Below are 26,367 nucleotides of genomic sequence, written 5' to 3'. Positions count from 1 at the left end.
GGAGGTTACAGCAGAGTGAGTGACTTCTTGCTCAAGTCAGTGACCTTGGGTTTCAAGCAAGTGACCTTTGGGCTCAAGCCAGTGACCATGCGGTCATGTGTATGATCCCACGCTCAAGCCAGTGACCCTGTGCTCAAGCTGGTGAGTCCATGCTCAAGGCAGCAACCTCAAGGTTTCAAACCTGGGTCCTCTGCATCCCAGTCCGACACTCTATCCACTGCACTACTGCCTGGCCAGGCAGAATTTCCTACTCTTAATCTTTTTTTTTTTTTTTGTACAGAGACAGAGTGAGTCAGAGAGAGGGATAGATAGGGACAGACAGACAGGAACGGAGAGAGATGAGAAGCATCAATCATCAGTTTTTCATTGTGGCACTTTAATTGTTCATTGATTACTTTCTCTTATGTGCCTTGACTGTGGGCCTTCAGAGGACTGAGTAACCCCTTGCTCAATCCAGCAACCTTGGGTCCAAGCTGGTGAGCTTTGCTCAAACCAGATGAGCCCGCGTTCAAGCTGGCGACCTCGGGGTCTCGAAACTGGGTCCTCCGCATCCCAGTCTGATGCTCTATCCACTGCACCACTGCCTGGTCAGGCTTCTACTTTTAATCTTAACAAATCCTTGATACAGAATTTTAATTAGTATTAACCATGAAACTCATCTATAGAATAAATTTTTTTATTTATAACTTGATCTTACTGAAATTTGGTAACAAGTATTTCTATTCACATTTGGTGATGTGTGTGTGATGTTTTTAGATAAATACAAACAAAGAGTATTATTTTTTTTTTTTTACTGTGTTTTTTTGTATCTCATTTCTAGGTCCAGGACATCTGCTTCAGCCATGACTGTCGCTGGGTTGTGGTCAGTACACTCCGGGGGACATCCCATGTTTTTCCAATCAACCCTTATGGTGGCCAGCCTTGTGTTCGAACACATATGTCACCACGCGTCGTGAATCGTATGAGCCGTTTCCAGAAAAGTGCGGGGCTGGAAGAGATTGAACAAGAACTGACATCTAAGCAAGGAGGTCGCTGTAGTCCTGTCCCAGGGCTCTCGAGCAGCCCCTCCGGATCACCTCTACACGGTAAACCTAACTTTCTCCGTCTCCACTTAGCCCTACAGTCCTTCCTTCCTTTAGCTTGGACTTTCAAGATCTGGGACGAAATAAATCCATTTTTTCTGATTGCTTCATGCAAAGGCAAGGTCTAGGCTCATTTTGGTACATTCTTAATTTATTAAATAATTTAATTAATTGAAGCCTGTATAGTAAGGACGGTCTTTATCATGCTACTGAACTCCCTTGCGTCACCTTTATGGAATACAAAGTTTCAGACTGTGTTCATAAATTTAGAGATTGAGTCTCATATCTATAGATCGTTTCCATAAAACTTCTTCTTTAATCAAAGTCAACATTGTTGGAGAAGAATGGTCATGAGTGTGTGTATTTTAGAGCAGCTTTTGCATTTTAAAATACATCTCTGTGGGATTTCTACCAATAGGCTGCAGGAAAAACAAACAAAAAAATTGTATAGGTCAATAGTTTATCTTAGAGCAAATGGTTATGTTAGTATCTCCCCAACCAGTAAATGAAACATTATTAGAACATTCCTTTATGCTCCTTTTCCATAAAAGAAAATTATGCATTTGACTTTATGTCTTTATGTTCTTACTTTTTAAAAAGTTTTCTCCTAAGGAAGTATCCTTAAATACTCTTGTTCACTTTAATATAAGTGGAATTATGGAAAAGGTATATTTTGGTATATTCAGCTTCTTTAACATCATGTTCGTGAGATTAATTTGTGTTGTTCTGTATAGGTTTACGTGATTTATATACGTTGCTCCTCCATATTTGATTGTGCAGTTATACTTCTGCTTGTTTGTTTATCCTTTCCACTACTATTGATGTGTATTTGGGTAGTTTCTGGTGTGAGGTTATTATGTATAAGGATGCAATGAAAGTTCCTGTACTTGGTTCTTGGTGCAAATATGTACTCATTATTTTTTCAGTAGAAATGCTGGGTTAGAGCATTTGTACACCTTGACCTTGGTATTTAATACCAGGGAAGTTGTGCCATTTTATTCCCTCCAGAATGTTAGAAAGCATTTGTTGACACTTTTTCTAGAGCATTGCATTCTCATTTACAGATGACCGATTTAAGTTTTTAAGAATAGTGCTGGGCCCTGGTCGCTTGGCTCAGTGGTAGAGAGAGTATTGGCTGACTGTATGGATGTCACGGGTTCAATTCCTGGTCAGGGCACACAGGAGAAGTGACCATCAGTTTCTACACTCCTCCCCCTTCTGTCTCTCTGTGTCTTTCTTCCCCTCCCACAGCCAGGGCTTGATTGATTTGGACATTTTGGCCCCAGGCACTGAGGATGGCTCCTTGAAGCCACTGCCTCAGGTGCTAAAAATAGCTCAGTTGCAAGCATGGCCCCAGATGGAAATTGCCCAGTGGATTTGGTTGCAGCGCATGCAGGAGTGTGTCTAACTCCCCTTCTTTCAGTTAGAAAAGAGGAGGGGGAATCAGAATAGTTTCAGGCACCTCAATTGGTGAGAGCGCCTTCCCAATATGACAAGGTTGGGCTGTTACCAGTTAGACCATATAGAAGAATCAATCAGTGAGTGCATAAATGAGTCAAATGACAAATTGATGTTTTTCTCTCTTTAAAATCAATAAATTTTAAAAAAGGAATAGCAAGTTTTATATAGACTAATGGTTACTACAGAAAATAATATTTAATTGATCTGAAATTTATATACATAAAATTAACCATTTAAATATTAACAATTCAGTGACATAGTAACATTCACTGTGTTGTTGTGCACCCACCACTTCTGTCTAGTTCCAAAACATTTTCTTTATCCCAGAAGAAAATCAAATACTCGTTAAGCAGTTACTCCCCATTTCTCTTTACGTGCCTCTGGCTGCCACCAGTCTGCTTTCTATCTCTGTGGACTTACCTGTTCTGGATATTGCATAGATCTTCCATCATACAAGAGGTGGCTTTTTGTTTCTGAGTTTTTTCCCGTAGTTTAATGTTTTTGAGGTACAGGCACATTGTAGTATGTTTCAGTACTTCATTTCTTTTTATGGCTGAATAATATTCCATTGTGTGGATATGCCACATTCTTTTATCCATTCATCCATTTATGGACTTGTGGGTTGTTTGTACCCTTTAGCTGTTGTTAGTGGTGCTGATATGTGCATGTGTATACAGATATTATTTTGAGTTTCTCTTAGTAATTCTTTTGGTGTTACATCTATCCTTATTAGTTTTAGCTTCTGCTTGAACACCTATCCTTTTGTAATACCTAAGATACATAGTTTCTGTAGGATGTTTCAAGATAGCCTGAAAAACATAGGTCAGAGGAATCCTGGGAGGAAATAGTATAACACACAAAAAAATTGGGACCTCTGTTTTTTTTCAGGTGATGTTTTATGTTTGGTCCTATTATTTTTATAACAGTTGTTATTCATGTGTATTCTACATAACTAGTGACCCATGACCTTCTAAGTTAAGAATCATCCTAGGTGAAAACAATCATTTATAAAAATGCTTAAAATTTTAAGAGAAATTGAAAGCTATATGAAATTTGTATTTTCTGTCTCTTGCAAGAAATTTTACTTAAATAATTATTTACTTTTTGTGGTATGAGTATTTTATTATATAATTAGCTGATGGTATCAGTTCTTTGAAGACCTGTCTCTTTACTTAAATTCTACTAAACACTTTATGGAGGGAGATTCAGTGTGCCTGTGAGGTAGCTAGGTTGACCAGAGAACCAGGTATATTGGTAGAAAATTTAGGATTTATAGTCTTTATATTTACATATCTTCAGAGAGTATTCTTTTGCGTTTCTTTCTTCTTCCTATTCTTCCTTCCCTATTAAGCATACTACATACCAGACTCTGTGCTAGGCTGTGAGCCTAATGTGCACAAAAAATTGTCATCTCTGCCCTATGTATCTTCTAATCTAAGGGAAAAGATGGATATTAAATGACTGTGAACAAATTCCTTTGCTGGAGGGCGCAAAGTGCTGATCAACTGAGGATTTGTCATTGTAAAAGAACAAAGAGTTGAAGATCAGTATTTGAATTTCTGAGTCACAATATACTATTTTCTCTTAGCTTTATTGTTCACAGCTCTCTTCATATTTTTGCATAAAGCTAACAGAAGACAACATAGGAGACTATTGTCTGTTTGACGATATTGCTTACTATACAACATTTTACTTTGAAAGCAAGGAATTTCAGAAGGCATTTTCCTCCCGATAACACTTATTAAAATTTTATTATGTTGGAATTTCACCCCATTACTCTGTGTAGTTTTTCTCATTTTTAAAGCACTGACATTAGAGTGTTGGTCATTTTTCTTCATGTTCTCTTTGTATTTCACATGTCAAAACAAAATGGGCATTGTTGTTGGTTAGTTCTAAAAAGGATGTATTTACAGTTTGTGTGGATAAACAGTCTGATGCTGGTCAAAAACAATGTAAACTTTGAACAGGGAGGGATCATCTTGAAAATGAATCATGCTTGGTGGTATTACCGTTGTTTGTGCTCTTTTTAGCAAAGTAAAGGAAACTGTTAAATAACAGTTGATATAGGGATATTTCCTTTTTACTCTCTGGAGTCAGTCCAGTATATGTTAGGATTATTTAATCTACTTGCCTTTTTTTCTTTTTTAACTTAACGGAGGACATTAACAGGTATTTATCTGAAACATATTTTCTCTAAATATCTCTTTCCTTTCCTTTCTTATTATCTGGACCCTAGACTATATGAAGAGTTCTTAACTTAAGATCCATGGGCATGGATATGAAAAAAATTACATCTTTATGTTTATTATCCTTGCACCAAAATTAAGTGTTTCCTTTCATTATGGAGACAGAGCACACAAGACAGTGTTATTAGTAGTACTTGTGACGTTGTCGCCAATAAAAACTCAGATGTTTTCGTATCATATTATATGTGAACACTATATCTTGAAGTATTTTTAATTACTGAAATATATTTTGAAATATTGTTTATACTAATCAGAGCTTTGAAATTACTGTTATGTAATGATATTGATTTTTAATTATTTATTACATATTTTACTATAGCAAAACTTATATGAAATATATTGATAACTCTACTTTAATGTAATTGGTGTCCTTTAATTCTGTGTATTCTATTTCATACATTTATAAGCATTATTCAGGAGAAAAGAGTCCATAGGCTTTCCAGATTGTCCAAGCAATCCTTGGCACAAAAATGACTAAGAACCCCAAGCCTCTTTTCTTACCTCATCTGTCTTCATAGCCTCCAACTATTTTTTTTTTTTTTTTTACTATCGCAGGCATTTCCTTTGTTAACTATAAATATTATTTTCCACTTTTCTGCTTAAAATCCTTCAGTGTCTCACCATCCTTGTAGAATGTCAGAGAAGGTCCCATCTTATTTCTGGGTTATTTTCCCACCACATCTAGATTCCAGGCTCCTTTCCTGACTCTGCCACATGTGTTCATGTCTGGGCACCTTTTCTGTTCTTACACTTCTCTCTTCTTGAAATAATTGTTACCCTCTTCGATGCCTGCTAAACCCTACCTCATAGCGATCCAGCTAAAAATATCACTCTTTCTCTCTAGCTTCCCTTACACATCTCTTGATGTTGTGTCAACTATATCAGTCTTTATATCGACACTTTGAACATACTTTTATTATCTTATAACATGTCGATTGTTCATGGACATGCCTGTCTTTCCCCATGCGACTGACTTCCATGAAGACACGGTCTTTTCTTATTTGTATTTTCATCTTTGTACCTTGTATTAGTACCTTGTGTTAGTATTTGATAAGTAGACTCTAAATTTTCAAACATATTTAGAAGTTTGCCTAATCAGATAATTTAGATTTAAATCATACTTGTCTGAATGAAGAGCTCTTTATTTATGGCAATATTGCTGTTCATTTTATGAATGATAAAGAGGCTAGATAGATAGATAGTTTTATGAAGAAAAATAAAGAATGGTAGGGGAATAGGGAATGCGAGAGAGGATTGCAATTTGAAATTAGAATTCTTCCTACAGACTTGACTGAATTGATGACGTGTGAACAAAGATGTGATAGGAATATGGATGAAAGGTGTCTGGGGAACATGCTCTAGGTAGAAGGAACAGTTAGTGTAAAATCCGTGAGTTGGGAATGTGTCTGGAGTGTTCAAGGCAAGGAGGCCGGTGTGGCTGAAGTGTTGTAGTAGAAGCACAGAGTGGAAGAGGAAAGTGGCCAGATCATGTTAACCTTTGACTTGTACATAGAATAAGATGGAGAAACTGAAAAGTTTGAGAGTAAGAGTGACATGATAAGCCTATGTTTTGGCAGAATCTGAATGGAGATCTGTATTAAGAATGCACAGACGGAGTTGTTTATAGTGGAGATTCTGAGTAGCAGTTGGAGTCTTTTTATATTTTGATGGTTGATCCATCAGGATTTTTGGTATAATTTATGTCGAGTATGAGAGAAGGAGGAGTCATAGTGACCAGTCAGGCTTTTGACCTGAACAGCAGGAAGCATGTGGTTCTTATCACATGAAATGAGAAACACAGGGTTAGTGCAGGGTTGGAGATAGGGAGAGGATTAGGAGTTTGAGACATTTTTCTTTTACTTTTCGTCTTTGACTTCCTAGTGATGTTCTAAGGATAAATGTTTGGAAGGCACAGGTAAAGCCCAAAGCTGGAAGAGATCACCTAGTGAGGGGCTGAGCATGGAAAAAAAGAGAAGTTGAAGATGTCCCAGGATTGAGCCCTGGGAAATCCTTACATGAAATAGCCAGTGACATAGAAGCAAGACCATGGATGAGAAGTCCTAGAGGCCAAATGAAGAATTTTTTTTTCCCTGAGAAAAGGGATTGATTAATTTGTGAAATTCTGCTGATAGGTCCATTAACATAAGGACTGAGAAAAATAAACCATACATTCAAATTTAGTAATGTTGAGGGCCTTGCTAAGAGCGGTTTTGGTGGGGTGCAAGGGGCCTGGTAGGAGTGGGTTTAGTAAGACGCAGAAGAGACAGACTGGAGACCAGTGTTGACAAGTCTTTTAAGGAGCATGAATATAAAGGGGAGCTGGAAGAGGGGAATAGAGGGAAAGAGGAGATTGTTTTCTCTTAGAGATGGAGGTGAATATGGTTGCAGGTATTGGAAGCGTTAAGGAGAAAGGCAGAGGTCAGAAAATGGTCCTCTAGAAGAATAGTCATTTCTGCACCAGGTAGTAAACTGCCTGAATGGAGAAACCACTTTTTCCACAATTATTTATGCCCAAGCAGATTTGAAGACACGCCTTTGCTTTCCAGCTTCAACACCGTGTACCTACGCCTGAATTGCTTTCCTTTCATTTCTTCAGGTCATTTCTGAGTGCATCTTTCAAGCTCAGCTTAGTTTAAGATGCACTTTCTCCCTCCTACCATAAAATGTCAGACTTCATGTATTTGATCCTTGTTTTTGATGTTCTTCATTAACAAGCTGTAACTGACTTGGGGCAGCAGTTGGAGGACCAGGAGTCAGACTGCCTGGGGTTGAGTCTATCTTCCATGACTTCCTAACTGTAATCTTAGACAAATTACTTAAACTAACCTGTGCTTTAATTTTCTTTCTGTATAATGGAGGAAATAATATTACCTACCTTAGAGAGTTATTTTGAGGATCAAAGCACCCTGAATAGTGTTTGGCACACATCAGATACTCAGTAAAAAATCAGCTGCTATTAGTATTAAAATTAATATATTTTTTATTATTGATGAGATATATAAGATTGAGCAATTTTTTTAGAATGCCTCTTATTCAGAAAACCAAATGAATGAATAAATAACTGAAGAATGAGTAGATGGAAAATATAATTGTGTGTACATGCTTTTTAGCCTTTTGAACTCATTGATGATAAGTTGACTTGTGACATTGTTTCTGAATTGGAGATACCAACAGAAAACCGAAAAAATGAAGGTGGTATAATTTTTTCTTTTTTATCTGTTTTTGCTCACTTTAAATTCATATGTAAGGAGCTACAGTTTTTTAGATTAATCCACTTATTACTTTTATTAAAAAAATTAAATTTAACAGGGTAACATTGATCAGTAGGAGTACATAGGTTTCAGGTAAACATTTCTATAATGTTTGAACTGTTGATTATGTTGTATACCCATCACCCAAAGTCAAATCATTTTCCTTCACTGTATATCTGTCCCTTCCCCCCATCATTCCCCCTGGTCACTGCTTCACTTTTATTTGTATCCACGAATCTCAAGTTTTATATCCCACCTATATGTGAAATCCTATATTATAGTTCTTAGCTTTTATTCCACTCAGTATAATGTTATCAAGGTCCATCCATGTTGTCGTAAATGGCAGTATGTTATCATTTCTTTTTGTGTGTGTGTGTGACAGAGACAAGCAGGAAGGGAGAGAGATGAGAAGCATCAATTCTTCATTGCAGCTCGTCAGTTGTTCATTGATGGCTTTCTCATATGTGCCTTGACTGGGGGGCTACATCAGTCCAAGTGACCCCTTGCTCAGGCCAGCAACCTTGGGCTAAAGCCAGTGACCATGGGGCCATGTCTGTGATCCCATGCTTAAGCCAGCAACCCTATGGTCAACCTGGTGAGCCTGCGCTCAACTTCCTTGGGGTTTCAAACCTGGGTCCTCTTTGTCCCAGTCCAATGCTCTATCCACTGCGCCACCACTTGGTCAGGCTGTTATCATTTCTTATTAAGGCTGAGTAGTATTCCATTGTATATATGTATCACTTCTTCTTTATCCAGTCCTCTATCAAAAGGACACTTGGATTGCTTCCATGTCTTGGTTACTGAGAATAATGCTACAGTGAATGTGGGGGTGCATATGTGTGTACGTCCCAGTGTTTTCAAGTTTTGGGGGTAGATATTTAGTAGAGGGATTGCTGGCTCATATGGTAGTTCTATTCCTAATTTTTTGAGGAACCACTATATTTCCTTCCATAATGGTTGTACTAGTTTGCATTCCTACTAGCAGTGAATGAGGGTTCCTTTTTCTCCACAGCCTCTCCAACACTTGTTATAACCTCTTGTTGATAATAGTCAATCTAACAGGTTGAGGTTAATTCACCTATTCTTGTGCCTTTGCATTTCTTTGTTTTGGAAAATCATTTTCCATTTTAGATTCAAGAATATGGCATTTTCCCTGTGATAGTGCTTTTAAGGAATTAGTTTTTTCCTGCTATTTCCATTGACCCAACAGAAGGATTTTAGATTCATTTCTGCAGTTCTTGAGAGTTCCTGAAAGTGTCTCCTTTCCCATTAACACAGGGGTCGTCAACCTTTTTATACCTACCGCCCACTTTTGGATCTCTGTTAGTAGTAAAATTTTCTAACCACCCACTGGTTTCACAGTAATGGTGATTAATAAAGTAGGGAAGTAACTTTACTTTATAAAATTTACAAAGCAGAGTTACAGCAAGTTAAAGTATAAAATAATAATTACTTACCAAGTACTTTATGTCGGATTTTCGCTAAGTTTGGCAGAATAAATCTTTATGAAACAACTTACTATAGTTAAATCTATCTTTTTATTTATACTTTGGTTGCTCCGCTACCGCCCTCTATGAAAGCTGTAACGCCCACTAGTGGGTGGTAGGGACCAGGTTTACTACCACTGCATTAACATATTGGCCTTCAGCTGAGGGGTCATTTTTGAGTCATATCTTCTGGCTTTTGAATTCTGTATTCTGCTTCTTCCAAATGGGGGTAGTTGATGAGACCCTGAGATCTACTTAAGAGTTGGAGCCTCTGTGTTTTAGTAAAAGTGCTTTTAAATATCTGGCAGCGTCACTTTTCTTTTTAGCATCTGAATGATGTTTTTATTTTCCAGCTACTCAGAAAGTCTGTTTATAGCCTTTATTTGATGGTTTATTGTAATTACTTTTGTTGATCAGTAGTTTCTTGATGCAGATCACATCACAATTGTAAATACAAAGCAACCTCACATTTCAGCCTTATATAGTTTCACCTACTTCAGACAATCAATAAGAATGTGATGTTTTTTGACTTCCTTTTCCACATCACTGTTTACTTATGTATTGAAGTTTCCATTTGTATGTTTTAATTTTTGCCAGGAAAAATCAATCATGTGCACTGTAGCTCTGCTTTAAATTTTATGCCTCATAGGACACTCTATATATATAGTGTATTGATGTTAAATGGATAAAAATCTTCTGTTAGGGTATCTTAGTTTAGTACCTAGGTTTTTACTGGTTACATATACTTGATTTAGCACAGATGAAGTTTTGTTTTTAATTGGTTGTTTTCAAGTCTAATAAAAGTTTTCCTAGTGAATTTTTTTTCTTATAAATTATTTTATCATCCTTTAAAAATGCTACTATAACATTATGCTAATCTTTCCATGTAATATACACCAAAATTATACATACTTAAATATTTTTATTTTGCTCCGTATTGTTTCTTAGAGCAAATGAGTTCTTTTGGAAAGTGGATTGAAAAGAGAGATCCAGACAAGGTACTTTTATTTAAGAAGTGAAAAAAACTATTAAATAAAAATAGCTTAATTTTTTAATAGACTGTTTTATAGGTCAGTTTTAGGTTCATAGCAAAATCAAGAGGACAGTTCAGAGAGCATATTATTTTAGGAAAATTACATTACCTGTGAAGTATCTTTTTTTTTTTTTTTTTTTCATTTTTCTAAAGCTGGAAACAGGGAGAGACAGTCAGACAGACTCCCGCATGCGCCCGACCGGGATCCACCCGGCACGCCCACCAGGGGCAACGCTCTGCCCACCAGGGGGCGATGCTCTGCCCATCCTGGTCGTCGCCATGTTGCGACCAGAGCCACTCTAGCGCCTGAGGCAGAGGCCACAGAGCCATCCCCAGCGCCCGGGCCATCTTTGCTCCAATGGAGCCTTGGCTGCGGGAGGGGAAGAGAGAGAGAGGAAAGCGCGGCAGAGGGGTGGAGAAGCAAATGGGCGCTTCTCCTGTGTGCCCTGGCCGGTAATTGAACCCGAGTCCTCCGCACGCTAGGCGGACGTTCTACCGCTGAGCCAACCGGCCAGGGCACCTGTGAAGTATCTTTAACAATTTTTTTTTTTTAATTAAGTGAGAGGCAGGGAGGCCGGAAGGCAGAGAACAGACTCTCACATGCGCCCTGAATGGATCCACCTGGGAAGCTCCCTACAGGGCGATGCTCTGCCCATCTGGGGCTGCTGATCCATTGCTCTGCAACTAAGCTATTTCAGCACCTGAGGCAAGGCCATGGAGCCATCTTCAGCACCTGGGGCCAAATTGTTCTAACCATTTGAGCCACGGCTATGGGAGGGAGGAGAGAGAGAGAAAAGGGAAGGGTGGGGTCGAGAAGCAGATGGTCGTTTCCCCTGTGTGCCCTGATGGGAAATCAAACCCAGGATGTCCACATGGCCTGGCCAACTCTCCACCGCTGAGCCAACCTGCCATGACCATCAATTCTTATATTGTCTCTAAATTATAGCTTAAAATTTAGTGCTGTAAAAACTGATTAAACTATATTTGAATATTTTATCTTTTTGTCTGTTCCAAACCCCTGGGCTTGCCTGGTCAAGGCACATATGGGAGTTGATGCTTCCTGCTCCTCCCCCCTTCTCTCTCTCGCCCCCCCACCCCCTATCTAAAAATGAATAAAATTATATATATATATATTTATATTTATATATATTATATATATTTATATTTATATATATATGATATATATTTATATAAATATATATATGTATATATCACTTTTTTTTCTCTCTGAAAGTGTTCCCTTAAAATAAATGTCTGATAAGGTAGTTAGCAATTGAAGCTAACCTAGACCTTTACTTTGCCTTTTACAACACACTAAAAATTTTGTATTTTTTCTATATTTTTTTACATTGGCAAATCATAAGAGTCCAGGTTTTACTTTTGATTTTAAATGGTTAATGACACACGCCTCTAGAGGGCGATCTTTTCTAAACTTTCCTAAGATGGTAATCATGGCAACCCTGGCATGAACCCGGTGTACTATGCATGGTGATGTCTTGTAAGATCTTATAATAACCCAACTTCCTTCTCATTATGTTTTCTATGATTTATTCCTCAAAGTCTTCTTAGAGAATTGGACTTCTAAACTATAAACTATATTACGATCAATTAATGCCTATTTTTAGTACTCCATCCAGATTTCTAGGTCCTATCAAAAAATTTAGGCAGTTCAATGGCGGCACATTTCTTAGTTAAGTGGTGTCTGAATGTTCTAAAAATTCCTTTTTGTGATTCTCTATGTTGCTGTTCAAGGGCTTAACTTCTGTACTTTATGGGACCAGAATGATTAAACTTCATTGCTAAGACATTATTAGGGCTTATAGTTAATCTCTGCTTCTCTTTCTGTTAACATTTATTAGAGTTTTATTGTTTTTGTTTACCTATTGAATATAATTTTATCAAAGTAATACATGCACTTATTATAAAAGACAAATAATACCTCAAATTTATCATGACAAATGGCACTCTGCCACCCACCCGTCCCCACTTAACTGTCATTCCCCAGAGGCTTCTTTTTTCAATGCTTTGCAAGGTTTTCCTCGCTGTTTCACCTCTTCTGTCCTTTCTAGAAATCATGTTAGCTGGAAATGGATCTCCTACATGGAACCTTTATCTTCTTTTTGCTTTGTCTTTTTTTTCACTTGATGAAAATGTCCCCAAGTTTATGTTCTGACCTTATTGCGTTTTTAGTTTGGCAACATGTTTTTAATATTTCTTTACTCTGAATGTTTATTAGCACATTTCTTTCTTATTTGACAGACATAATAGTTTATCTCTTTAAGAGTTTTAATTTTTGAGGATATTTTACTCCTTTTATTATCTTTCTTTCCTTTTACTTTTTAAATTTTTGGTTGTAATCATTATCTTTCATATTGGAGCAGTGGTTTTCAATTGAAATTATAATTTACATATAAAGAGTTAAAAATAATGATATCTAAGCCCAACCTTGGACTGATTAAACCACAATATTGACCTGAAAGTTTAGGAATCCTTGACTGATCATTCTTATTTTTACTTTGTTTTAAATTTTATTATTCATTTATTTCATGATTTTATTTTTATTTAGCTAATCAACAAATAGTATTAAAAAATTGATTGGGCCTGACCAGGCGGTGGCGCAGTGGATAGAGCATTGGACTGGGATGTGGAAGGACCCAGGTTTGAGACTCCGAGGTCTCCAGCTTGATCGCGGGCTCATCTGGCTTGAGCAAAAGCTCACCAGCTTGGGCCCAGGGTCGCTGGCTCCAGCAAGGGGTCACTCGGTCTGCTGAAGGCCTGCGGTCAAGGCACATATGAGAAAGCAATCAATGAACAACTAAGAAGTTGCAACGCACAACGAAAAACTAATGATTGATGCTTATCATCTCTTCATTCCTGTCTGTCTGTCCCTGTCTATTCCTCTCTCTGACTCTCTGTCTCTGTAAAAAAAAAAAAAAAAGAAAAAAGAAAAAATTTATTGGAAGCTATTTGAGCATGTGTAGGCAATACCAACATGTAGGTCCTGCTGGTGTATGAGGTGGAACTGGCACTTTTACTAGGGATACTCTAATTAATGAATTTGTATTTCACTTTTCACTTAACCTGGTCAGTTTTTCTGGTAAAGGAATCCTGTGTTTGGGCTGGTGTTGGGGTGGTAGAGACTTTCTGGTAATAAATTTAGAAGTTAGTTTTCAGGCTGTTAAAAGAGCTACATTATTTTTAGTTTAGTGGTCAGAGTAACAAGAGCATTTGAATTACTTATTTGCATGTTACTGTTGCCTTACTTTCCCAGGGAGGAAGATAAGTAAAGTTCTGGTTAGATTCCACTGAAAATTTTTTTTTTCAAAATTTGATTTTAGTAATATTGGAGAGGAAGAAAAGAGTAGGAACTATAGTAGGCTTCTTAGGATACATAATGACCAGTGTCTGAGTGACCCAAATAAGCAGATTTAGAAATGATCAGACCTGAGGATAGCAGCCATGAGTAATAGTCTTAAACACAGAATCTGAGGAGCAATAAAAGTCTGACTGTTGGCTTATAGTTTATAAATTCCAAAGGGTAAGGAAAGTAGGGTCATGGCTATGCCAGGGTTACACATACTGAGAAATAGAAACTATTATAGTTCTTAGCGTAATAGGTTCTTAGCATAAAATGACATTTAGAATTTGGAGGAGAACGAGAAAAGGAAAAAGATTTAAGGTTCATCGAAAAAGTTATTAACATTGGATGATGTGTTTTTGCAGTTGAGAATATTGATGCTAGCATAAGGCACAAGGGTAAATAAAACTACTTCAGAATGGTTAGAATGGGCCCTGGCCAGTTGGCTCAGCGGTAGAGCGTTGGCCTAGCGTGCGGAGGACCCAGGTTCGATTACCGGCCAGGGCACACAGGAGAAGCGCCCATTTGCTTCTCCACCCCTCTGCTGCACTTTCCTCTCTGTCTCTCTCTTCCCCTCCCGCAGCCAAGGCTCCATTGGAGCAAGGATGGCCCGGGCGCTGGGGATGGCTCTGTGGCCTCTGCCTCAGGCGCTAGAGTGGCTCTGGTCGCAACATGGCGACGCCCAGGATGGGCAGAGCATCGCCCCCTGGTGGGCAGAGCGTTGCCCCTGGTGGGCGTGCCGGGTGGATCCCAGTCGGGCGCATGCGGGAGTCTGTCTTGACTGTCTCTCCCTGTTTCCAGAATGAAAAAAAAAAAAAAAGAATGGTTAGAATGGAATTAATGTGGGCGCTGGGTTTTTTTGGCGCTGTTGTTGGACGTTTCAAAAGAGACAGATCATTCCATATCCAGTGTTCAGATCCATTGCTAGTAGGTAGTGCTTAATGAGTGTTCAGTAATATTTCACTCCTGTCTAATTTTGGAGTGAATTGAAATGTATCCATATTTGATAAAAATCATGGGTGAGAAAATAAAACTACAATACTGATGAATAAATAAATAAGGTTTCCTGGCAAAGATTCAGCTTTTTAAGAAAAACTGTTAAGAATGAGCAGACATATTTCAGGGAAGCAGAGTCAATATTTGTCAGGTGACCAGATATGACCATGGTATTACTTCTCTTTGTGGTTCTTACTCTCAGGGACTTTCTCTCAAAGGAGTTTTGATTTACACAAGTAAATTCATGATTTTGCTTTTGGGAAATCAGTTTAGAAAACAAGGACTTACTGTTACTGATATTTGTGTGATGTCCTTGTTGTCTTTTTCTTCTTTTTGATGAACAATTATCTTTCACAATTATTTGAGAATTTAGGCAGCTAAATGGGGAATGGTTTTCCTGTTTCCTTTAAGAGCAGAACATGTAAGCATATTTTGATAGGTATTTAAATGTTTTTAAGCTGGAAATAAACTATATGTGAATATAAAAGGCTTTATCTTCCCTACTGTCAAAAAATGCTGATTTGGCCCTTTTGCACTGTACTCTCATCTTCGTATGGCTGTTAAAAATCTGCTGCTCTTTCCCATCTGAAGGAAATGCATCTTTGACACTTCTCATGACCTGAGTCATGATGCTGAAATAGAGCCAGAAAATGTCCTTAACAGCCATGGGTAAAAAGAAGGAAGGCTTCCGTGGTGTGGGGGTTGGGGAGCAGGGAGGAGGGTGTGGGACAAGGGCATCTTGAGTAATGTTGCTTATATTTTACTACCATAGTTGTTATCCAACAGAAAACACTTTTTGTTTTAATATTTATTTTTTCCTTAAGTATACAATGTTTAATATATTTGGAAAAGACAAATTCTCTAATGTTATATAAACTTGAGTTCTCCATTACACCTGACATCTTGGTATTATTTATTTAATATTTTATCTTAGAAAGTGTCCAATTTTTCTTCAGAACCAGCTCTCGAGTCTTCCACAATTTTTATGTTTAACAGTATAAGTAACAAAAAGTTATATTTGTTGAGTGATGCAGATAACTTTCTGTATTTTTTTTTCCTAAGATAAATTGTGCCACATGTATAGTGAAGAGAAAATGTGGCCAAAAGATTTTCTACAAGGAAAGAGTAAGGAGTCAAGTGCTCTGTTGATACAATACAAAATTCATTGTGAGATAAGCATGGGAGATCTGGGTGTAGGGTATTTACAGAAAATAATTTCGATGAGGATTTACTTACTCTTTGGGGAGCACATTTAATCCTACATGAGGTCTAAGAGATGCTGGATTATGGGGTTTTTAATTCTGAAGATTTTTCATTAAGGTAAAAAGTCTTCACTTCTGAGTACTTAGTCCCTGAACTCAATTTGAGCTCCATTCAGAAGAGAGGGAAATTTTGAGGATACTTTAAGGATGTTAGATTTAGGAATAACTTTAGTCTTACAAGTGAAAATCCAGAGATCTTTTGTTCTTTTACCATAATTTATACAAAGTTTAGTTTTGTCCCTCTGTTATTAAATAATGTCTATTTACTATTTTTCTTTTCTATTTTTGATTGTTGAAAGAATGACAAGCTACAATTTTAACATGTATGAAAAGAACTAAAAAAATTTAAAACTTCTTAAAACAAATTTTTCTTGAGATAGGCAGGGAGAGAGAGACAGGAATAACTGGGGAATTGAACCAGTAACCTCCACACTCTGGAACAACCCTCTAACCAACCAAGCTATCCAGCCAGGGTTAATTTTTTTATTTATTGGTAGAGACAGAGAGAGGAAGGGAGAGAGAGGGCAGGGGGAAGAGAAGCATTTATTTGTTGTTTGGGATGACGCTTTTACCCAACTGAGCTAACTGGCTAGGGCCTAGAGCATCAGCTCTTATAAATTTTCTTTACCCAAAATTTTGGAGTGTTCTAAGAAAAATAAACTAAGGTAATGAACTTCCCACTTATGGGGGGTGGGGTTATTTATTCATTTTATAAATTTGTGTTGGCTGTGTGCCATTAAATTGTGCCAGATAGATAGTGGAGAGAAAATGTAGCCAAAAGATTTTCCTACAGTATATTTCATTGCTTGTCCCTGTACACCTTTTATCTGTGAAACGTTTTGGATGTATTTCTTATATTTCCCCCCACTTGTATTCTTGGCATCTTATAAATGCAGTTTGTAACACTTGCTCTCATCTCTTTCTCTAGGCTTATTTTTGCATCCCCAAATTCCTAGTTCTAACCTTGCTTTCGTATCTTTTTGGAGTAGTGTAGACAGCTCTTAGTCTACGTTTAGTTTCAGCAACAGATAGTTTCTTTTAACTTTTATTTTTTATGTATAAGCTTTCTAAATTTATTAAGTTTATTTTAGATTTAAAGAAGGAAAAATATCTGGATTTGCATGTAATCATTGTGACTACATTAAGATAATAAATAACTGTTAAAATGTATTCAGGCCAGAGAAGGAAAACCACCTAACAAATTGTTTATTTAAAAATGTATAGCCTGACCTGTGGTGGCGCAGTGGATAAAGTGTCGACCTGGGAACACTGAAGTCGCCAGTTCAAAACCCTGGGCTTGCCTAGCCAAGGCACATATGAGAGTTGATGCTTTCTCCTCTCCCTTCTCTCTCTCTCTAAAAAATAAATAAATAAATAAATAAAAATGTATATATGGCCCTGGACAGTATATACATTTGACTCAGTGGCAGAGTGGCAGCCCAATGTGTGGATGGCTCAGGCTTGATTCCTGGTCAGGGCACACAGGAGAAGCGCCCATTTGCTTCTCCACCCCCTCCCCTCTCACTTCTCTCTCTCTCTTCTCCTCCTGCAGCCATGGCTCGGTTGGAGTGAGTTGACTGCAGGCACTGAGAGGCTTCTGCCTCAGGCGCTAAGAAGAGCTTGGTTGCTGAGCAATGGATGATGCCCCAGATGGGCAGAGCATTGTCCCCTAGTGGGTTTGCTAGGTGGATCCCGGTCGGGGAGCATGTGGGAGGGAGTCTGTCTTTCTGCCTCCCCTCCTGTCACTGAATAGGAAAAAAGTAGATATTTATGCAAGTGTATATAAACATACATTCATTTATAAATAATTACTTAATAATTAGCTCATTGCCAGTTCTCCAGAACATGAAGTTTTGTTTTGTTTTAAGATTTTATTTATGGATTTTACAGAGAGTGACAGTGAACAAGAAGTATTAACTCATAGTTGCTTCAGTTTAGTTGTTCATTGCTGGCTTGTTTGTAATGTGCCTTGACTGGGCAAGTCCAGGGTTTCGAACTGGCAATCTCGGTGTTCCACGTGTTCTGCTTTGCCACAGGCCAGAAAATTTAATTCTACTGACATTTAGTAAGCATCAGTGCAAAGTTCCATGCAGACCTTTTCGTTGTTACTGAATATATTAGGATGACATTGGTTAATAAAATCACACCGGTTTCAGGTGACAGTTCTACAACACATCATCTCTGTTTTGCATTATGTGTTCACCACCCCAAGTCAAATATCACTCCATCACCATCTATCCCCCTCTACTCTCCTCCCTCTCCCCCAACCCCCTTTCCCTTCCCGTGCAGGCTTGTGTGGGAAGAAGTGATGACAATATCATTAAAAACTTCAATCTCTATCTTGCAAAAGAAAAAAAAAAAGATTTTGTTTCTTGTTTTCAGGTTGATTTTATGGGAGATTTATCTTCCTGTCTTCCCATCCCTCCTCAAAGTACCTATAGTAATTTCTATGATACCATGAGCTGTTTACATGAAAAAGCAACAAGTGTTTGTTTTTTTAACTTTTATTTATTGATTGATTTTAGAGAGGGAGGTGAGAGAGAAAGAAACTCATTTGTTTTTTTCACTTATTTAATTTAAGCATTCAGTAGGTGATTCCTACATGTGCCTTGACTAGGGATTGAACCCGCAACCATGATGTATTCAGATACCATTCTAAGCAATTGAGCTACCTGGCCAGGACCAAGTATTTTTGCTTGAAATACATAAAGGTCTGCTGTATTTTTACTTCATATTCCATCACTCCCCAAAGAAGTTACAGGGAGAGAAATAAGTCAATGCCTAATGAGAATTGTCCTTGAACTCTTCCCCTCTTGAACTTTGTCACCTAAACTGTTTGGTTGTTGTAGTAACTAACGGTCTTTTACAAAATATGTATATATTATTCATTTTCTTTTAATTGGATGTTCTGCTTCCTTGGGTTCTGTGAACAAGCATTGCTTCCGCCCAGTTTGGTATGTGGGTCAGAAGGCACTGTTTCTCACCAGGACACTGCTGTTTCCTTTTCCTACTTGAGTAGATTACAGATTATACTGGAATATGCCTGAGAAAAGGTCAAAAAGGAGGGTGAATGTCCTGGAACTGCAGCTGGGAAGCTTGTCATGCTCATCTAGAAAAAAAGGGGGGATACAGAAAAAAAGAAATAGAGACTTCCATCCGAACTCAAAACATACCACATTCAGGAAATTCCCATTTGCACAGGATACTTTTTCTATTTTCTGAAAGGATTTTATTTGGTTTTGATTAAATAATTATCAAGTGTTTGGCTGAAAAAGCTTTAATGTTAAATTAGATGACAAGCAAGAGCTAAGCAGTGTTTTTAACTTTTCGGAGCCCAGATTTCCAATGATTGTTTTAAAACAAGCTACCATTGTACTCTCTTTACAGAGTCAAGAAATTGGGTGTTTCAACTACAGAGTTAACTTAGTTAAACTCATTGGTATATTTTGGATTTTTATCCCTGTCAATTCTACAGCAGGATATTAAAAGCAGACCAAAAGTTTTGGTGTTCTGTGGAAAGCAAAAAGCATAAGAAAAGCCCCATATGAACTCATTACCCAGGTTTTATTTGGGAGAGATGTGTAGGGAATTGATACCACGTAGAGAGGGCTGAGAATAGGGAAATTTTTGGAAGGACAACATGGAAAATTTGGGGATAGGGCTCTTTCTATAGAGTTATTGTCTCAGGCCTGACCTGTGGTGGCGCAGTGGATAAAGCGTCAACCTGGAAACACTGAGGTTGCCGGTTCAAAACCCTGGGCTTGCCTGGTCAAGGCACATATGGGAGTTGATGCTTCCTGCTCCTCCCCCTTCTCTCTCTCTCTCTCTCTCTCTCTCTCTCTCTCTCTCCTCTCTATAATGAATAAATAAAAAATCTTAAAAAAAATACGAGTTATCGTCTCAGGAGGACCAGGTTGTTGCATCAGTGTTGGCTTTCAGTGTGCCTCATTAATCCAATTTCAAAATGTAAGAATTCAAAATATTAGCAGCTCATGGGCACTGGCTGGGAGGCTTAATTCCTCGCACAAGAATGGATTTGAGGGGAGGGGTTGTGGGGGAGGGGGAGGAAAGCGGGACCAATATATAGTGAGGGAAAATGGTTTAAATCGGGGAGATGAGCACACAGCACAATCAACAGTTCAATTTTTTTATTATTTAAAAAAGGAAAAGGAGTGGATTTGTAAATGAGTGTGTTGGAGAGGTAATGAGAACAGAATGTGATACTAATGTAAGAGTCTAAGAAATAATACAGGAAGTTTGCTATTGTAAAGCTTCAGAAAAATGGAATGTCTATAAAGTATATGCAGTCTGTGTCCATAAGATTCAAAAAGTGAGACAGTAATGTAGACCTCCAAATAACATGGCTTCTAGAGGGCACTGTCAACACTGCCTAGGGTCCTTTTGCTTTTATACAAATGAATTTTTGCCATTTTTATATTTATCCCTGCATTCCTAATGACCACAAAGGACAATGCTCCTTTATCTTCCAAATGTACCATTTGGTCTATTTTATTCCATTGTAGTGCCTAGTTTTTTATACCTTGTATTATGAGAATCTTCCTTTGACCCCTACCCCCACCGCATTAGCAACAATCTGTAGCTTATGCCTCTAGAAACCTGTAACAAAAGTTTCATCTGTCCCACTGATATGATACTTTTTTAAGGTATCTTCTGATCTACAACTCTGACCCCTTGACTGCTTAAGTCTGTATTAACTGCTTTTATTCCCTTTGGTCCACTATTTCGTAGGATAGGGAAGTTTTTTAAAGGGGAGAAAGGGACAGGGGACTTATAATTACATTTATGTCATGTTTCCCCCCCCCCCCTTGTTTGCATTTAAGAAGAAATGTGTATATAGACACAGATATGCTGATATTAACTTTACTATTTGACATAATCTGAAATAGTCAACAATTTCAGGACCTTGCTGGCTTCAGAAATTTCTTGTAGCTGGCAGTGTGCCACATCCACATCACATCACTGTATTCAGAAGCTAAGAATACCAACCTGGCAGCTTCTGCAGGGAGGGGAAAGATAAAGCAGAGAGGAGTCTAGCTTTGTATTCACAGTACCTGGGAGTTGCTGCTGATGTCTTTTCCACAAATGTTCAAGTTTGTCAAAGCCCAGTAAATCTCAGCAAGTTTATTTTCCTTATAGCATCTGTGTTTTATAATGGGTCTTTTAATTTGTTTTTACTTTGTCTGCAGGGATTTCTTTTGTCCGGAGTTTTCAGACTCTGTCTTTTTTTTCTGTGGAAGTGAGTTCGTTAATGATGACTGGTTTGGGAATATGCCTCTCTGCAAAGCTGACCTGACAAGCCGTTCCTCCATTGCAGCCACAACGCCCATTGTGATTTTCTCCCTTTCCTTTGATCCTCAACTTAATCAATTTTTCTTCGTGTTTTTATAGTATAGAATTTCTTGGAAAACATGCTTTAGGAGATTGGTAAATGATACAGTGACATTTTGGAATTGCCAAAACTTTTAGTAAAACTGATTATATACCTCCTCAGCCTCAAACACAGATAGTGATACTATGTATTAATGTGGAGACTGAGAGGTTTTTTTTGCTAATGTGGAAGGTATCTATAGGTATTCTTCATCTAAAAGGTAGAAGAATTTTTTTAAAAAAAGTACATGAGATTGTTTGCTTAATTCAGCTTTTAAAAATGTAGTCGTGTTCAAGTAAATACAGAAAGTCAGTGGTTAAACCCTAATGTGAACTGTTCTGCTTTAGTGCTTATTGTAACATTAAAAACAATAATAATGTAAACAACTGAAAGTCAAAGTTTGTAGCTTTAAACATCAAGGGATGCTTTAAAAAATCTGACTTTTAAATGATTTTCTGTTCCTAAATAGGACTGCTGCTTTAATTTATTGAGAAACCATTTTATTGGAACTTGGAGTTTTTTTCCCCAAAGGAACTCTATCTTGAGGACTGGTAAACCTCTAAAGGATCAAAGCTCTAGTGGATTTGGTTAAATACCCGAAAGCCTGAAGGCTTATAGACGTTTATCTATATAGAGTAAGCCTGAAAAACTGGGATGAGAGTCTTAGAAGAGCTTATTTTCTCATGAGATTTTTGGGACTTCCGCTGTTTGGATGTGCCAGAAATACTGTGAGAATATCCATTCTCATGGCATTTGTCACTTACAGGTCTTGTCCCAGCTGGAATTAGAAAGTATAATGGGGTGTGAAATAGTATATGTATTTTAAGGTTTTATGAATTCCACTACTAAAACCTCTGTAACCAATCTCTGAAATTTTCACTGTACTTGTACAATAATAAAAAAAAAAAGGCTAGTAAAGAACAGTTACTGAAGGTTACATTTAAAATTTATGTAGTGTCTCTTCATTGCCCTCAAAAATTCTTAATTTTATTGTTGGTACCATATACGTCTGAGGGGTACAGTGAAGAAATTGTCCAAAGGGAATCGAAGCATAAAACAGAGGGACAGACTTAATCACATATAAGACCTGGGACGTCACAAGTTTCTTCCAGCAGAACCTCATTACATTAAGAGCTTAATGAAAAATTCTGATATGGAAATGGGGCCTCGATATAACTTGAAAGAAGTTTCTGAAGATCTATCTATTCTTAAAGTTTTCAAAGTCTAGGCTCCTGGTCTAGTGAACATGAGGCAGCAGAGCAGTGAGAAGCCATGGATTCCAGCATCTGGCTGTCTCGGGAAGGACTTCGAGGCCCCTCCAAAATTAATTCTTTTTCTATAGCTCATAGAGCCACATTTTCCTGTACTTCCTGGACAGGGAACAAAATGTATTTCCCTCACTTATTCGGTAAACCTTTGTTGAGCCGTCAGTGATGAGTAAGACACAGCGCTACTCTGGAGGAGTCTCGTTTTCATGGGGGATCAGTCTGAAGGTTTGTTAGAGTTTAGCCACAGTTTCAAAGAAATTCCACGACGGACAAGATTATGAAAAATAATTTTTAGCTAAAGACTTTGAGCAAAAAAAGAAAGGATCATTATACTATTTTTGTGTATTTGATTTATTGAGTAGGAACTTCATTTTTAAATTTGATGTTTTTCTAATGTATTTTTTGTACATACAGATCATTAAGAATCAGCTAATGAGATGTCTTGTCTAAGCTAGTTCCCTGACTTTCTAACTCCTAATGTAGTTGTCTACATACTTCTTATCTTATCCTTTAATTCCCTATTAGAAAAGTAAAGATAAGAAAATACAAGATCTTTCCTCTAGGCTTAAAATTTGTGCACCTTGTCTGCCTTTTTAAGTTGTCCTTTAACACAACAAAAATGTCTCCTTTTTGTTCCTGAGACCTTTTGCAGATATCTTTATTAGCATATTTTGTTCCATTTAAACTTTTTTTGGAAACTGTCTTATTTACTGATTTTAGCGAGAGGGGGAGAGAAAGAAACATTGATTTGTTGTACTTTCTAATGTATTCATTGGCAGATTCTTATATGTGCCCTGACTGGGAAAGCGAACCTGCAATCTTGGCATATACAGATCATGGCTTAACCAACTAAGCTACCCAGCCAGAACTAAAATTTTTTGTTTATAAATCCTTCTGTCTCATTATGTTGTGAACTCTTTAGGAGTTTATTGAACTTACTCATTCAGGACTAGGACAGGGCTTCATACCAAAAGGCTCAAAAAGTATGAAGTAAAAGAAGGAATGTTGAGTGAAACTTTTGCTTGGTATAGTATCTCACTTGTTAATGTCTTCTTTTCAGCTGCAAAGTTCTTAAAACTGTGTTCCTTATCCATTACCTTTATTATTTTTATCAATTTCCTTTACTTATCTCCTTCCATCTGATTTTTTAACCTCTTTATTAGAATTACCCTATTGAGCCTGACTGGTGGTGGCGCAGTGGATAGAGCCTCGACCTGGGATGCTGAGGACCCAGGTTTAAAACTCCTAGGTTGCCAGCTTGAGCACGGTCTCATCTGGCTTGAGCGCAGGCTCCATAGCTTGAGTGTAGTGTCTCCTGCTTGAACATGGAATCATAGACATGATCTCATGACCCCATGGTCAGTGACTTGAGGCCAAAGGTTGCTGGCCTGAAGCCCAAGGTCGCTGGCTTGAGCAGGGGGTTACTAACTCAACTTGAACCCCCCCTCCCCCGCCAGTCAAGGCACATATGAGAAGCAGTCAGTAAACAACTAAAGTGACGTAAGTATGAGTTGATGTTTCTCATCTCCCTACCTGTCTGTCCCTCTCTCATAAACCCCCCAAAACCCCAAAAAATAAACAAAGAAAAACTACCCTATTGAAGATTAACAGAGTTAGTAGTTTTCTCATTTTGCTTGAAGCTTGTCATCATTGATCATTTAATTAACACATTTATTCTTCCTTTAACGCTGTTTTTATAAACGGCTTGTCATATCCAGTAAACTACTATAATCCCCCATTACATGTAGTTTTGCTTTCCATGATTCCTCTTACTGGCAATGAACTGTTGTCCAAAAATATTAAATGGAAAATTCCAGAAATAAACATAAGTTTTAAATTGTGTGCTGTCCTGACTAGTGTGATGTGATCTCACACTGTCCTGCTTCGTCTGCCTAAGATGTGAGTAATCCCTTTGTCCAGCATATCCATGCTGTGCATACAGGACAGTAAGATATTTTGAGAAACCACTGCCACATCACTTTTATTATAATATATTATTATTGTTACATTTTATTATTAATTAATTTCTTTACTGTGCTTAATTTTTTTTTTTTTTTTTTTTTTGTATTTTTCTGAAGCTGGAAACGGGGAGAGACAGTCAGACAGACTCCCGCATGCGCCTGACCGGGATCCACCCGGCACGCCCACCAGGGGGCGATGCTCTGCCCCTCTGGGGCGTCGCTCTGCCGCGACCAGAGCCACTCTAGCGCCTGGGGCAGAGGCCAAGGAGCCATCCCCAGCGCCCGAGCCATCTTTGCTCCAATGGAGCCTTGGCTGCGGGAGGGGAAGAGAGAGACAGAGAGGAAAGCGCGGTGGAGGGGTGGAGAAGCAAATGGGCGCTTCTCCTGTATGCCCTGGCCGGGAATCGAACCCGGGTCCCCCGCACGCCAGGGCGACGCTCTACCGCTGAGCCAACCGGCCAGGGCACTGTGCTTAATTTCTAAATTAAGCTTTATCATTGGTATGTATGTATAGGAAAAGATATACAGTGTGTCTGTAAAGTCATGGTGCACTTTTGACCGGTCACAGGAAAGCAACAAAAGACGATAGAAATGTGAAATCTGCACCAAATAAAAGGAAAACCCTCCCAGTTTCTGTAGGATGATGTGGCAGCGTGTGTGCATGCGCAGATGATGATGTAACACCGTGTATACAGAGGAGCAGCCCACGGCCATGCCAGTCGAGATGTGGATGGTACAGAGGAAAGTTCAGTGTGTTCTGTGGCTCGCTAAATTCGAATCCGTGACTAAAGTGCAACGTGAATATCGGCGCGTTTATAACGAAGCGCCTCCACATAGGAATAACATTACTCGGTGGGATAAGCAGTTGAAGGAAACCGGCAGTTTGGTGGAGAAACCCCGTTCTGGTAGGCCATCAGTCAGTGACGAGTCTGTAGAGGCTATACGGGATAGCTACCTAAGGAGCCCTAAAAAATCTGTGCGTGAGCCCACATCGAACTGCACTGAATAGTATGAAACTGGGAGGGTTTTCCTTTTATTTGGTGCAGATTTCACATTTCTATCGTCTTTTGTTGCTTTCCTGTGACTGGTCAAAAGTGCACAATGACTTTATGGACACACTGTAGTATATAAAGGATTTGGTACTGTCTGTGGTTTCAGGCATCCACTGGAGGTCTTGGATGAATACCCCTCAGATAAAGATTCCTCTATAACAGCAGTTCTCAATCTGTGGGTCACGACTCCAGCGTGATTGCCTAAAGCCATCAGAAAATACATAATGCATATCAGGTATTTACATTCCGAATCATAACTGTAGCAAAATTACAGTTATGAAGTAGCCACCAAAATTATTTTTTGGTTTGGGGTCACCGCAACATGAGGAACTGTATTGCGGGGTCACGGCATTAGAAAGGTTGAGAACCACTGCTCTATAAGGCAGTCACTGCCTCTGTTCTTTTTTTTTTTTTTTTTTTTTTTTTTTGGTGACTGAGACAGAGGGACAGATAGGGACAGACAGGAAGGGGAGAGAGATGAGAAGCATTAATTTTTTGTTGCGGCACTTTAGTTGTTCATT

General features: G+C 38.3%; 1 protein-coding gene across 6 annotated transcripts in view; it reads left to right on the top strand.

Moving 5' to 3' along the window:
• The window catches only part of BCAS3 (BCAS3 microtubule associated cell migration factor), a 633,266-nt gene that overhangs the window by 228,272 nt on the left and 378,627 nt on the right, over positions 1-26,367 (top strand). For all 6 annotated transcript variants that reach the window (XM_066262741.1, XM_066262742.1, XM_066262738.1 and 3 more), the window contains exon 15: positions 821-1,085. In XM_066262741.1, the coding sequence (XP_066118838.1) occupies positions 821-1,085 (265 nt within the window). The remainder of the gene's footprint in view (positions 1-820; positions 1,086-26,367) is intronic.

This window comes from Saccopteryx bilineata, chromosome 2 (assembly GCF_036850765.1).
Source record: "Saccopteryx bilineata isolate mSacBil1 chromosome 2, mSacBil1_pri_phased_curated, whole genome shotgun sequence".
In the NCBI taxonomy this organism is placed as follows: Eukaryota; Metazoa; Chordata; class Mammalia; order Chiroptera; family Emballonuridae; genus Saccopteryx; species Saccopteryx bilineata.
Note: the sequence above shows the minus strand (reverse complement) of the source record. Positions and strands in the feature narration are given on the sequence as shown.